Source organism: Myxine glutinosa, chromosome 13 (genome assembly GCF_964187855.1).
Source record: "Myxine glutinosa chromosome 13, kmMyxGlut1.1, whole genome shotgun sequence".
NCBI classification, from domain to species: Eukaryota; Metazoa; Chordata; class Myxini; order Myxiniformes; family Myxinidae; genus Myxine; species Myxine glutinosa.
Window position 1 is genome coordinate 69,079,966 of NC_136273.1, and position 15,319 is coordinate 69,095,284.

The 15,319-nt window shown below is 43.4% G+C and overlaps 1 protein-coding gene across 2 annotated transcripts in view; it reads left to right on the forward strand.

Annotated features, from left to right (window-relative positions):
• The window catches only part of LOC137439008 (phospholipase D1), a 141,924-nt gene that overhangs the window by 97,182 nt on the left and 29,423 nt on the right, over positions 1–15,319 (forward strand). For both annotated transcript variants that reach the window (XM_068134568.2, XM_068134569.2), the window contains exons 17-18: positions 6,275–6,382; positions 6,469–6,587. In XM_068134568.2, the coding sequence (XP_067990669.2) occupies positions 6,275–6,382; positions 6,469–6,587 (227 nt within the window). The remainder of the gene's footprint in view (positions 1–6,274; positions 6,383–6,468; positions 6,588–15,319) is intronic.

Genomic DNA, 15,319 nt, shown 5'->3' on the forward strand with positions numbered 1-15,319 from the left:
GGCCAGCAAACGAGCAAATTGTGCAGGATGTTAACTGGAATTAGTCGTGAAAAATATATCCAAAATACACAAAAATACACAAAAATACACTCCCACACAAATAAACAACATTTATTCCGTTCAACAGAACAAACATTTCCTCTATCATGACACGCATGTCTTCAAAATTATATGACCAAGAGAAAAAGTAAAATTAATTAAAACTGCGGGCAGTGATGATCCGGGGACCATACCGCTCCATCCTGATTGGACGAGTGCGTGCTAGAGTCGTTAACAACGACAGTCCAGATCCGATTGTTCAAAATTTCAACTCAATCGATCGAAAAATGAACGCAGGGATGCATTTTAAAGGTGCAGTGGCACTAACTGAGTTGCCACGAATATGGCCATGAAATTGCCAATATGGCCATCACAAAATATTTTCCTTAATCAATTGGCTCATAGCATAACCAATCTGCAAGTATTTCATCCGAAGATTTGTCTCTGAGGACTTTTAATTAAATAAGTCATTTATAAATCAATGAGTTAATTTATTAAATGATTAATCAATAAATCAAAATTTTCCTTGACAGCCATATCACTCGGTCAGTGTCATGTCCAAATATCAGCTTCCTTACTCAAAAGGTGCCTGAGTTAATGTAATGTAATTACTGTAATAAGATTACTGCAATTACTGTAATGATTACTGTAATTACTGTAATTACCGGAACTGTAATTACTGTAATTACCTCAGGTAATTACTGTAATGTAATTACTGTAATTTAATAAGCAATGTAATTAATTAAATAAGTACTTCATTAATCGCTAATAATGAAATAATTCCTGAATTCTTATCCGATTCACTTAACATTTTGAGTGTCCCCAAAACGTTGGAGCAAAACGTTGCAACAACGAAAGTGAAACGTTGTAGCGACGTTGTGGAAACGTCAGCAAAACCCAACAAACAAGAACAGTACACATTTCCTGTAATTATCCCCCATAATCACAACAAGAACAGTACACATTTCCTGTAATTATCTCTCATACTCACCAAACAAGAACAGTACACATTTCCTGTAATTATCTCTCATAATCACAACAAGAACAGTACACATTTCCTGTAATTATCTCTCATACTCACCAAACAAGAACAGTACACATTTCCTGTAATTATCTCTCATAATCACAACAAGAACAGTACACATTTCCTGTAATTATCTCTCATACTCACAACAAGAACAGTACACATTTCCTGTAATTATCTCTCATACTCACAACAAGAACAGTACACATTTCCTGTAATTATCTCTCATAATCACAACAAGAACAGTACACATTTCCTGTAATTATCTCTCATAATCACAACAAGAACAGTACACATTTCCTGTAATTATCTCTCATACTCACCAAACAAGAACAGTACACATTTCCTGTAATTATCTCTCATAATCACAACAAGAACAGTACACATTTCCTGTAATTATCTCTCATAATCCCCAAACAAGAACAGTACACATTTCCTGTAATTATCTCTCATACTCACCAAACAAGAACAGTACACATTTCCTGTAATTATCTCTCATAATCACAACAAGAACAGTACACATTTCCTGTAATTATCTCTCATACTCACAACAAGAACAGTACACATTTCCTGTAATTATCTCTCATACTCACAACAAGAACAGTACACATTTCCTGTAATTATCTCTCATAATCACAACAAGAACAGTACACATTTCCTGTAATTATCTCTCATAATCACAACAAGAACAGTACACATTTCCTGTAATTATCTCTCATAATCACAACAAGAACAGTACACATTTCCTGTAATTATCTCTCATACTCACCAAACAAGAACAGTACACATTTCCTGTAATTATCTCTCATAATCACAACAAGAACAGTACACATTTCCTGTAATTATCTCTCATAATCACAACAAGAACAGTACACATTTCCTGTAATTATCTCTCATAATCACAACAAGAACAGTACACATTTCCTGTAATTATCTCTCATACTCACCAAACAAGAACAGTACACATTTCCTGTAATTATCTCTCATAATCACAACAAGAACAGTACACATTTCCTGTAATTATCTCTCATAATCACAACAAGAACAGTACACATTTCCTGTAATTATCTCTCATACTCACAACAAGAACAGTACACATTTCCTGTAATTATCTCTCATAATCACAACAAGAACAGTACACATTTCCTGTAATTATCTCTCATACTCACCAAACAAGAACAGTACACATTTCCTGTAATTATCTCTCATAATCACAACAAGAACAGTACACATTTCCTGTAATTATCTCTCATACTCACAACAAGAACAGTACACATTTCCTGTAATTATCTCTCATAATCACAACAAGAACAGTACACATTTCCTGTAATTATCTCTCATACTCACAACAAGAACAGTACACATTTCCTGTAATTATCTCTCATAATTACCTCTATTTATATATACTAGGGCGTGCCCGCACGTACGTGCTTGCCCGTACGTGCTTGCAAAAAAAAAAACACACATGCGTGCAAGCAACAACAAAACTTTGAAACCACGTGGCAGTTACGACCACAGAACCCCCCTCCTATTTACATGCAATGGTTTGGTCCATTCGCAAAGCCAAAACGAACGACCACAGAACCCTCGCCATTAATATCTATTGTAAGCGTGCCAAATCAATAAGTATCAATTTTTTTTTTTCTCTATGAGCCTCGACCAGAGAGTGGTTGCTACTCACAAAACACTCGTCGCTAGCTGTTCCATTGTCTGCCGATTCCCACTCTGCTGTTTTTGTCTCATAATCAGGATAAATTTGGAACAGCCCTTAAACTAACATCAAGCAGATCAATTTTTATATTTAGGTTGAGGTTTTACACAAACTGGTTAACTAAATAATACAGAATTATTATTATTATTATATCTCCGCCTTGGTGACCAGTTTATGTTTTGTATCCCACTGATAGGCCGGATCTGGATTCGGACATGAACCAAAATCCAATCATTTCGTCGTGTAGTGATGGACCTGGACAAAATTTTATGCAATTTTTTTTTTTCTCCATCGCCAGCTTTCATCATAATTCTGGACCGGCATGAGGGGGGGTTGTCTGTCATGAATTTATTTGTTGATCGAACGAGGTTTAATTTGTCTAAATCCGACCAGTCGTTTCCAAAGATATAAGCCTTTTTGTCGCAATACCATAAATTGGAATGAGGTAAAATATATATATATAAATATAATTCCCTTTCCCGGTTCCCTGTCGCTCGCCGAGCGTCGAGCAAGTCGCTCGCTCGCCGAGTGCTTTGAACAAGTGCAAAAAAAGAAGTACTTTATACGTGTCGTGTGCGGGTGGGTAAACGAGTGTACCGGCCTTACACGTCCTGGAAGCAAGCGGTCGCAAGGTGCACACTTGCTCCGTTTGCTTCCAGGTCACAGCAAGGCCCTTTAATAACCAGCGCAAAAATACGTATTTACAGAAATCATTTAGAAAAAAAAACGAATAAATTGCTACAGTTGTTTATCGAAATCCCATTCGTGATGGCTCACGCCACCTATATCGCGGCATCGGTGCGCAAAGAAGCCCCAGACCACCTGCTCCCCCATGTATGTACACATAACTTCCAAGTTCGTAAATCATATTGGACAAAACAAGACACACTCACCTTTTACTTGCTTGTACAATTGATCTCAGCGGTGCCTCCAGATTGTGGAAGAATTTTGTGTATGACTCACAGGACTCCAATGACCGCACACAGGTTTACAAAAGGTCTAGTTTATTAACTGTATTTACTTCATTCCAATTACCAAAATGATACCGCATAATATAATGGATCAGGTTAACTCTTTTCGCTGGTCCTTCTCGTTCATCCGACACTCCCGTTCGGTCAGCGCCTCTCGTAGCAAGTCCTCTCGACTCCACGTTTGCTCTAGTTTATATGGACGAACTGGACTTAATCCTCTGTCCGCTGAAACGTTAATCCTTTCTCCGCTGATGCCCCGAGGTCATGCATTGCACCAAGTCCTGGCATCAACTCGCTCCCCTCCTGCTGTGATTTCCATTTACACAGTAGGAGGGTGCTCTAGCCTGGGGCCTTGACCAGGTGTTTCAAGAGATTATCATGTTCATGCACATTCTGCTTCGTTACCAGATTTAATCAATGAGTTACCAGGGCCAATCAATACGTTACACTGAATTACACTTCCACACTCGCATCTCACGCCATGTTTCCTTGTCAAGGACTGAAACGGGTGTGCTTTTTTTTCCACACCTGCACCAGAAGTGGTCGCAGCAACATCAGCCCACTCAGTATGCATTGGCATGATTCAAAAAAATTAATTGTCTCGGCCTGAACACAAAAGGACTAATTAAATCGAAAAGAACATCAAAAAAAAAGTGAACCAACTCGGTTCAGATAACCAAAACAAAACAAAAATACAAACTAAACGGAGGAGGATGAGGAGGAAATGTCGAATAGTAGCACAGCTCGAGGAGCAGCAAAGTGGCGTTTAGTAGTAGTCGTAGTAGTAGTAGTGGTAGTTGTAGTCACTGTACAGTCTCAACTGACTGTGAATATCTTATTCAAAGAACCTTTTGAAGCGGACATCATCCAAGTAAGTAGGTGATTGTTCTGACCGATATGTTTGAGGAAATACTTGTGCCTTTTCCATTACACTCAGACTTATGCAAACCTAAAGCCCCAGTCATACCGGATTTGAGTGGCCACGAATCGCCCCGATCACCCCCGATCTGGCGATTCCCCGCACCAACACGACTTTTCGGCAAGATCGGCTGTAAATTTTCCCACAGTCATACCAAAACACCCCTGCCACGACTCCCGTACGATCGCGCCGTGACCGCCACGCCGACAAAGCCCGATCCGCCAAGTGCGCGGCAAGATCTCCACAAGTCCTAGCCCGTGCCCACACGTCTTCGCCCCGATCCGCCCCGATCCACCCAGATACCACTACGACCGCACTACGACGGCACTACGACCTCACTACGGCCGCAGTACGCACGCGTATGTGCCCACCCGTCCGAGCCCGACTGCGCGGCGGCCGTCCTTGCCCTATATAAGAACGGCCAAGAATCACGCCGACCTAACTACGATCTTAAAATTCAGACGACGCTAATTCACGTTATTTTTGTATGTCGTTTATATATATCATCAACTCCAAGCCTTCCAATGATGCTGCCAGCCAGGAAGAGGGGGAGGGGATCCAGGAAGACGTGCACAATCACGCGGCCGCCGTGACCAGCTTGGATGTGATCGATGTGACCAGCTTGGAATCAGGAGATGAAATGATTTCGCCGCCGGGGATCGCCTATATATACCCGGTCTTGTGACAGGTCGTACTGGCGCCTACTGGTGCTTACTGCATGCTTACGGCAGTCTTGGCGGAGTCTTGTTAATTCGTGAGAGATCGGCAATGATCGTGAGTCGTCGTACTGCTGCGCGAACGTGGTCGGGACGGATCGGGGCAATTCTTGGAAGATCGTGATGGCAGTCATACGGCGTCCATGTGAGGACATACGGCGGTCGTATCAGTGCTTGCTGGATGCGGAGCGAATCGTGGCAGCCAAGTTTCCCGACCGCCGCAAGACACTCCACGACCATTTTCCCAATGCCCACACGCGCCCGTACGACACCCTCCAGACAGCAGCAAGAGTTTGAAAAACGCCACGAATCGCCACGATAATTTTGAACAGTTCAAAATTGTCGGGGCGGCTTCCCGTCTCAACCCGAACTGCCAAGTACACCCCCGATCATCCAGGAATCGCCAGGACCCCAATACGATCTGGCCAAGAATGTCGCCCCGATCTTAGGTCGTGGCGATTCGTGGCCTGAAAATGGCCGGTATGACTGGGGCTTAAAGCAGAACCATATTATAATATTTTCTTTTTTTCATTTTCTGCCGGCTAAAGCTGATGGAGGAGATTGTGTGATTTGTTTATTACATGTAGGACAAGGTCATTATCAGAGTATGGACAACTCAACATAGCGCATGAGATATGAACCAGTGTTCTCAACAACTCGAGCTCTATGTTCAGATAGGAATCTCAAAAAGGTCAATGCAATGATGTAAATGATCAAATTATAGGCCTTGCATGTGCATAAATGTATTGTGCATTGTACGATAATGAAGTAATACGACAGAGGAAATCATCAAATTGCTATTTTAAACTTTTGGAAGTATCTTTCTCCCAAACATCGGTTCCTTGTGCCTTATGCGTGTGATAAACCTAAAAGGGTTTTTTATATGGCTTGCAGATTCTTGTGTATCTGTTGAGGTGTTCGGTCAAGCTCGGTACTGGCATGGTAAGGATTACTGTAACTTCATCCTCAAGGACTTTGAACAGCTGGACAAACCATTCGATGGTAAGCCTCCTTCCTTCACCATTTTTGTTTTGACTGTTTGACCTCCTTTTCTGTGCCTTTAATCATCATTTTTTTCTCTGTTGTAGATTTCATAGACCGATTCCGAACACCGCGCATGCCATGGCATGATATTGGTGTCGCGGTCCACGGTGCGTCGGCGCGAGATGTCGCACGTCACTTCATACAGAGATGGAACTTCACAAAAGTATGCACCTACTTTCCTCTCCTCTGGCCGTTGCTTTAGCTGTTTGTCTTGAAGATGGCATCTATTTATTATGTAAACAAGTTGCCTACCTCCTCTTATGATCTCCCCCTTCCTGTACACAGAAGCACAGGCCAGAAAGCCTGCTTTGTTGACGAGGTCCTCCACCAATTTTAATGCTCATGAGTCTATACGACCCAAATGTAAATTCACTTAAAGGTCCACTTCAAAAGAAGACGATACAGCCACCCACACCCAGAGGCGCCGTTAGGGCCATGCAACCCATGCCTGAGACACTAAGGGCCTCCACGCAACTGATCGTGGCACACAATCTTTTGAGATGGGGCACCGAGGGTGGTGGAAGTGGTGGTGTTGGGAAGGGGTGTCACATTGTTGACAAGACACATCAACTTGTGAATGGTGTTAAAGCACAGTGAAGAAGAAACACTCTAACTCAAGGGAAAAAAATGTCACGTGATGAATTGGGAAAGTAAAAAGTTTCCCCCTGTTGTTTAACTTCACAAGACTTATGGGGTGAGGTTAGTAGAGAAAGCTGGTTAAGTGGAATAATAACTATTTTTAATCTATCTATAATTCCAGTAATCTCTGTCTGTCTGTCTGTCTGTACGTTTGTTTGTCTGTGACCGCTGTTTCTCGACAACCACGGGTCCGATATACTTTTAACTTGCCAGGTATATTGCTGGGGACCCGAGGATGTGCCTTTTCAAGGTTTCATATTAATCGGACAATTACTTACCGAGCTATGTCCAAAAAACGATTCAACCAATCAGAGAGCAGCGAACGATCGCGTGTGCCGAACGTGGCGGGCACACTCTGCCTCGGATGGCACATTTGAGAGCGTATTCATTTATTTCACGTTTGCAAACTATGTTGGCGTTAAACTATGTTTTACAACTAATAAAAACGAATTTGCGATTCATTCGCTTTCCTGCGCGTTTGTGCACGCGATGGCGATTTCTTTACCAAACTCCGGAAGCCGTTCGCTTTGGACCAAACCATTGCATGTAAATAGAGGGGGGGGATTGTCACCACTCGCAAGCCGTTCGCTTTGGACCAAACCATTTCATGTAAATAGAGGGGGGGGGATATAATTTTAGATATAGATATAGTACGGGCATGCCCTAGTCTATCTATAATTCCAGTAATCTCTGTCTGTACGTTTGTCTGTGACCGCTGTTTCTCGACAACCACGGGTCCGATATACTTTTAACTTGCCAGGTATATTGCTGGGGACCCGAGGATGTGCCTTTTCAAGGTTTCATATTAATCGGACAATTACTTACCGAGCTATGTCCAAAAAACGATTCAACCAATCAGAGAGCAGCGAACGATCGCGTGTGCCGAACGTGGCGGGCACACTCTGCCTCGGATGGCACATTTGAGAGCGTATTCATTTATTTCACGTTTGCAAACTATGTTGGCGTTAAACTATGTTTTACAACTAATAAAAACGAATTTGCGATTCATTCGCTTTCCTGCGCGTTTGTGCACGCGATGGCGATTTCTTTACCAAACTCCGGAAGCCGTTCGCTTTGGACCAAACCATTGCATGTAAATAGAGGGGGGGGGGATTGTCACCACTCGCAAGCCGTTCGCTTTGGACCAAACCATTTCATGTAAATAGAGGGGGGGGATATAATTTTAGATATAGATATAGTACGGGCAATGCCCTAGTGTATTTAAATGCAACTAGCATGACTATAAAATGTGGAAAATGTCTAAAGTCAATAAAAATCGATATTGTTAAACAAATGCACATTGCGATTCATTATACACAGAGGCGGATTTAGAGGGGGCGCAAGTGGCGCCCCCCCCTCCTTATTTTGATTTTAGAAAGTGCCGTTTTTGCCAGGCTGCCGAAGCATTGATGTCGCTGCTGGCGCTGCGCTTCACCAACATAATTTCAGAAGATAACGCACTGCGTGATGGAATCGTTTTATAAATTGAAACGCGTGGCTTCAGATGGGGTGAGGAATTTGTTCCCAAACGTAACTCGGGTGCTGAGTATTCTGCTGTGCGCGGCTGCAACAAGTGCTACAGTTGAGAGAGCGAATTCTTCCCTCCGTTACATCAAGACGGACTATCGGAGCATGATGTCGGAGGATCGCTTTGACGCCCTTGGCCTGCTCTACATCCATCGTGATATCCGACTTGACTCCAACAAAATCATTGACGCATACACCAATAGATATCCATGGAGGGTGCTCTTCGTAAATCCAGTCGGTGAAAAGTCAAATAAAACTAGACAGTTGCGACAAGGACCCATTTGATTTGATGAATCGGTGGTGATTTTAAAACTGGTCCCATTGTATTGTTCCATGGGTAGAGGATTTCAGTGACTGTGGATTAATTATTTCCATAATGTGATGCTCTGGATAATCATTCATAAACCCTCATGGTTGAGCACTTCTGCTAAATAAATCTTTATGTTTTATCACTTATACAAGTACTTTTTCTGTCTGACTGTGTATGTTTTCCTTCTAATTTCGAATCCCGTTTTTCAAAATCAATCCCCAAAATCAAAAGATACGGGGATAAAATGCCTAAAATTGAGGCATGAATATTTCTCCCCAGATTGCAGGAAAACGCATCTAGAGCAGTATAATTTTCAAATTTTCTTGGGAGAGGACCCCCAGACCCCCCCGCTACAGGCTTCGGGCCTACGGCCCTCGCGTTAAGACTTTGCCCTCATCAGTTGCGCCGCCCCTTATTGGAAATCCTAGATCCGCCCCTGATACGATCAATAAATCAACCCCTCGTTAGTAAAAGGACTAACCCACGTGCACTACGACGGAACGTTAGTTTGTTTTTTAAATCAGAAGTGTGTTGGAACCGCCTTTAGAGGCCATTTTCCCCACAAAGCAGGGGTTGGCCTTTTTCGGGCACCATGATCCCCTTTATTTTGAAGCAATGTTTTACGGCCAGATGCCCTTCCTGTCACCAACCCTGTTAGTCACCCCTTGCAACACACAGGGAATTACCAGTGAACTGGTAATCAATTTGCCGACCTCGGAAGGATGACAGGTTGAGCCAACCCCCCTGGCGTTAATTCAGCGATTGACTGGGATTCGAACCCAGGATCCTAGGATCCCAAGCCGACACCCTAACCGCTAAGCCAACACCCGACTATGAAGTGTGTTGGACCAACTAAATTAGATTCTTCTTCATTTGTCTGCGGCACAAGGCTGTGAGGTGGCATCACTTGATGATGGTGCAGCCGTGCCACTGATGAAGTGCCCTCTGCTTATTAGGGCAGGAATTTGTAATTTGTTCATGGTGCCGGCGATAGCTCGCCTAGTCTTTGTGAAGGAGACCGTGGGATCTTTAACGTGCACCTGTTGGAACCCATCTGTGGATCGGTCCCATCGGCCGATGGGTCTGACCCATCTGTGGATGCACGAGAAATGACAATGCAGACCTATCGGCCGATGGGTCTGACCCATCTGTGGATGCACGAGAAATGACAATGCAGACCCATCGGCCGATGGGTCTGCGCCATCTGCGGATGTGTTGTTCACCTTGAAAGAATGTGTTGACAGAATGGTGCTCTTCAATCAGGTACACAGTCATTGGAATTACATGTGGTAGGAATTTAACAGAGATGATTTTTAAATGTTTTATTTAACTTTTATTTTTAAAATTTAAATATTATTTTTTTATTTAATTTAAATTTAATTTTATTTAATTTAATATAAAAGAATTTAACATTCCCCTCCGCCATTATCAGAAGAACACCTAATGTTTTGTATGAATGTTGAGTATGTTATGTAAAGCTTTACTAAAACTGCCATGTATCTGTTAATTACAAAATGTATTGACAAAATGTATAAATAGATGGGTAGAAATAGATAATAAAACATTTAAAAATCATCTCTGTTAAATTCCTACCACATGTAATTCCAATGACTGTGTACCTGATTGAAGAGCACCATTCTGTCAACACATTCCTTCAAGGTGAACAACACATCCGCAGATGGCGCAGACCCATCGGCCGATGGGTCTGCATTGTCATTTCTCGTGCATCCACAGATGGGTCAGACCCATCGGCCGATGGGACCGATCCACAGATTGGTTCCAACACACCAACCCATGTTGGCAGACATGACGCCCAGTTGAACGTCCATCCGAGGGATGGTGCACACATTGATAAATCACCCTGCCTGTGAAACATCAGGATGACAGTTTTGTAGCTGGGTTGGAATTCCAACCCAGTCTAGGCAGCGTAGAGGCAAGTATGCATATCTCTCGGCCATCCTGTCAGCCACAGGTAAAGATGAAACGAAACTACCCACAACAGTGCCGAAAAGCAAAAGATAGCTCAAGAAAATGTTTGAAAATCACTCAAAATTAACTTCATTTCCGTTACACAGCAAGCAGTATAGAATTGGCTTCATCGCCATCTTCCAAACCCCAGGGAAGTGAGATGGAGGGAGAGTGGGCAAGCAAAATAGCTACAACCTTAATCTTATGACGCAATTTGTCCCCCTGGCAAGTTTGGTTGAAATTGGATAACTAACTACCGAAAGCATCGGCCACAGACATGCAGAGACAGACAGACACCAAATTTGAAATTTTAGTACGACGTCAGGGATCCACCCTCACTGGGCCACTATAGTATTTTATGTGAGGCCTCCAAATGACTATCGCCACCACTACCCCTCCCTTACCAACCTGATGGTGGTTTTATATGGATTTAATGCGAGCGTTTAGAAACCTCAGAGAGGTCATGCACCATTACACTTCCCATCAAACGAGATATCTTTCACCCTGGTCAACATCTTCTAATGATATCACAGAAGTGTCCTGTTTGGCTTGAAATAACTTTGTTTGCACCGATGTTTTACTTCTGTGATTATCTCCTCCATCAGGTAAGATGCTATGATCAGGTAAGATCACTTAATGATCACTTTCAGGTTACCTATGATCAGGTAAGATCACTCAAATAAATCAATTTGTACAGTTATTGCCTTGTTGGTTCAAATGTATTCCTTCTATTTCTTATTTTACCTTGTCTTGTCTTGTCTCGAGGATTTCAGACTTCTCTTCAGTTAAGTTTTTGAATTGCAACCAATAATGTCGTTGAATTTCGTTTTCTGTTTCATTGTTATTGCCTTTTCTTGTCGTCTCTTTTGGTCATGTCGAGACAACATCTTTCCAGGACTCTTACTCAATCTTCTTCAATTTGAGGGCCCTTACAAATAACCTAAATGCAGGAGGAGGCCATTACGCCCATCTATCCTGAGTCACAGTTGCCAACCTATGGTTGTTTGTCTGTGCTCTATCATTTTTATATATTGTTGCAGATCTCACCGTCGGCCCCTTTTCCCCTTACCAAGGGGGGATTAGTCCCCTTGTCTGTGACTGACCGACGTGAGTCCTGAAGCTGCCCAGCTCCCTCCAGGGAGGCAGGTGAGCAACCTCGTTCGAGACCGCGGACAAGATGTTAATTTGCCGAGCGGATTAGCAGCCACGGCTAGAACCATTAACAGAACTAGACCCGATTCTTAGTCGTCGGCCAAATCGTGCCACAGGTATTCAATGTGGAAAAGACAAGGACGAACGGACGAGGAAGAAGAAGAAGGCAAAAGTAGGAAATAACAGGATTTATTATTATTTAAACCAGACTAAAGGAAGAAAAGCAATCAAAGTAATATTCAGAAAATGGAGGGAGCAGAAGGACACAGAGCAATTTCTACTTATACAAACGTACTTATACCCCAGGACAAGACACACAAAACAGATGACAATCAGACTTACACGAATGGGGAATGAAGGCAGGAACGAATGGCTGGAAAGGGAGGAAGGTTCAGCTGGAGCTTGCTCCCGCACGGGACATCGGGCTCGACCTCGATGGCCACCGATGCCACCGCAATCTGGTTCCCGCGTAACACTAACAGCAGGTAGAAGCTGTGTGTCGAAGCTGCGTGTCAAAGCTGCGTGTCAAAGCTGCGTGTCAAAGCTGCGTGTCAAAGCTGCGTGTCGAAACTGCGTGTCGAAACTGCGGTGGTCTCAGAGCTGCGGTTGGTTAAAACGTGCATCCCAGCTACTCCTCAACTGGACTTCGGTGGACTGCTCAGTCATCTCACTCCCTCAATCATCTGAGGTGGGGGCGTCGCGTGACGGGTTATATAGCGCCACACCCTGGAACGTTCGCAAAACTGCCCGATTGTTCTCTCTCCGCCCTCTCAAGCCAAACCCCTCATCCTTGGTTGGTTGATCGGGGCTGGTTCACTCCTCCCTCTGATGACGAGGTGGAGAGACGCCTTTCTTCTCCGAGCTGACCGCGTGCGTAATGGAGGACTGGTGTAGTTGGTAATGCGGTTGGCAATGCGGTCGGCAATGGAGGTTTTGGGCAATTGAAAGGGGATCTATCTTATTTCAATTCGGTGCAATGCAGAGTCAACTAATGGGAAACAGAGCCTTAAACTACATGGAATAAGAAATAACTATTTAGAAGGGTATATGATTTTCTACGTGCATGCGATGGATTAACTAAGGGGGACGACCTTTGACCTTTACACACAAAACAGAGGTATTTACAAGGAATCATTACACTACTTACAGAGGGTGATATTTACAAAAAAAAATACAGGATTCTCAAATCCGCAACAATATATTGAATGTTAAGCAAGGAAGGAGCACTACCATTTTATAAATCTTTGATATGAGTCTGTTGGGGTTCAAACGGCCGACCTCTCAGACTGAGAGTGGATCCTCTAACCATTAGGCCACTGAGTCTGGTCATTTGCTAAAGGCTTCTTTGTGAGACACCATGTTCCACTTCGATACTATCGTGTCCCCGGGGTTAAGACCCCAAGAGGACGAATGGCCAAAACGAGCTTTAACTCCAAGGCGTATATGCAACTTGGCAGTCGTGACATGCGCGGGAAGGTTCGAGGTCTTCCCTGATCGAGGTTATCCGATCGCCACAGATACAAAGACGGGACAGCAAAATCCACAAAACAAGGAAAGTAAAATTCGACAAATAATGATTTATTGAAAATGAATGCAAGTAACAATGAAAGATGAGGTAAACTAAAATTCCTAAATGAGGGACCCTCCATCAGACTCGTATACAAACAAGGGGAAAACGAAAGTAAAAATAAAATCCCTTTTATAATCGTCCGAACTCAGCTTTGCATCCCAAAATGGCTGGTAAGGCTGCTGGACGTCGCCTCGAACCACCGTGCAGGAAACACACAAAATGGCGCAGAATCATGCCTACAGCCAGCCGCCAGCATGAGACAAGCAGGCAGGATCCCTCTTTGTTTTGCTCGCGACCCCCTCCTTCTCCGCAGGGCACCACCGTCAACCAACACGTCCTCCTTCCACGTTGCAAAAAGTCCCAAAGCCCCGACACGTCTCCTCACCAGCGCACCCGAATCCACAGCGTCCACTCGCGATAAGAACCAGAACGAGACAGAGAGAGAAAGATGGCGAGACTCGTCTTTTTGCCTTCTCCTGAATGTTCCACATTCATGTCACACTCTATGTTCAATCACCTAGCGCTTCTCAATCACGAAGGTCGGGGCGTGGCCTCCCCGTTAGGATATGTCGGGGGGGGGGGAAGGGGGGGCGAAGTCTAATCTCTCTTCGGGAATGTTTGGATGACGTCGAAGGCCGTGGGGCCAGGGCTTGTGTGCTGATCAGCAAATGTGCTAGGTGTTGGTTAGCGCTGATGGCGTTGTGAGCAAATGAGTCCATTTGCAGTGCGATCGTTGTAGTTATTGTGGTGACCCTTTGTGATGCAATAACAACGAAGGGAAAAATCACAGGGCAATTACACACTGGGGTTTATCCTTAAGCCCTACCTAATTAGCATAGCTCCACCCCTCGTATGGAGACACATATACGATCTTACCCGGACAGTCGGCCTAACTTAATATACATTGAGGTGGGTTCTTCTTCTTCGCGACACTCGGAGCATTCTAAACCTACACGATTCTATCTCGACTAAGGTATTTCATCCCTACACCAAAAACATAACAAGAAATTATTGTTGGTCTTACACTCTTACGAATTTGGTGTAAACTTGTTTTTTCACAAACAAAGGTGGTTTGTCAATCAAGATGTAATTTATTTTGTTTCCCATTTTCATTTGTACCAATTCCTTCCCGTCCTTCTCTGTGCACATTTCTTTATAACTCCTTCCAAGTGACCCGGATACATTCTTATGTATTGATTTGAGTATCTTTTATCTTGTAATTCTCCAAATGTATATTTTCCATCATGATTTTCATTTCTTCTTCATCGTCTCAAATTATAGAACAATGTTGTCTTTTAATTGTCGGTGATTTAGTCTTTCTCCGTCGACATTTATTGTTATTTCCCCCAATTTATCTGTGGGGCACCCATTCTCTGTCTGCAGTGACTAAATTTGGAGAGATTTGATTGTGTCTCTCTGTCTAACGTCTCTTTCGATCGTCATCTTCCCATGACTTTGGTGCAGTTTTCAAAGTTTATATTCCATCCTTTTTGACTTTTGCTTACCCAGTTCATATATCTGAAGTTGACCATTAAGGGGACCTACAGCTTGTCTGGGGTCCAATTTGTCTCCACACTGCCCAGGATTTCTGAGTGTGTCCAGTCAAAGAATTCCACTTGCAGTCTTTCCACAGCACACCTTCTGCTCCTCTCTATTCCTATTTCATATTTATTTAGCGTTGAAGAAGGATTTCACTCACTTTTTGCTGCCTTATTTTTCTTCTGCCCAC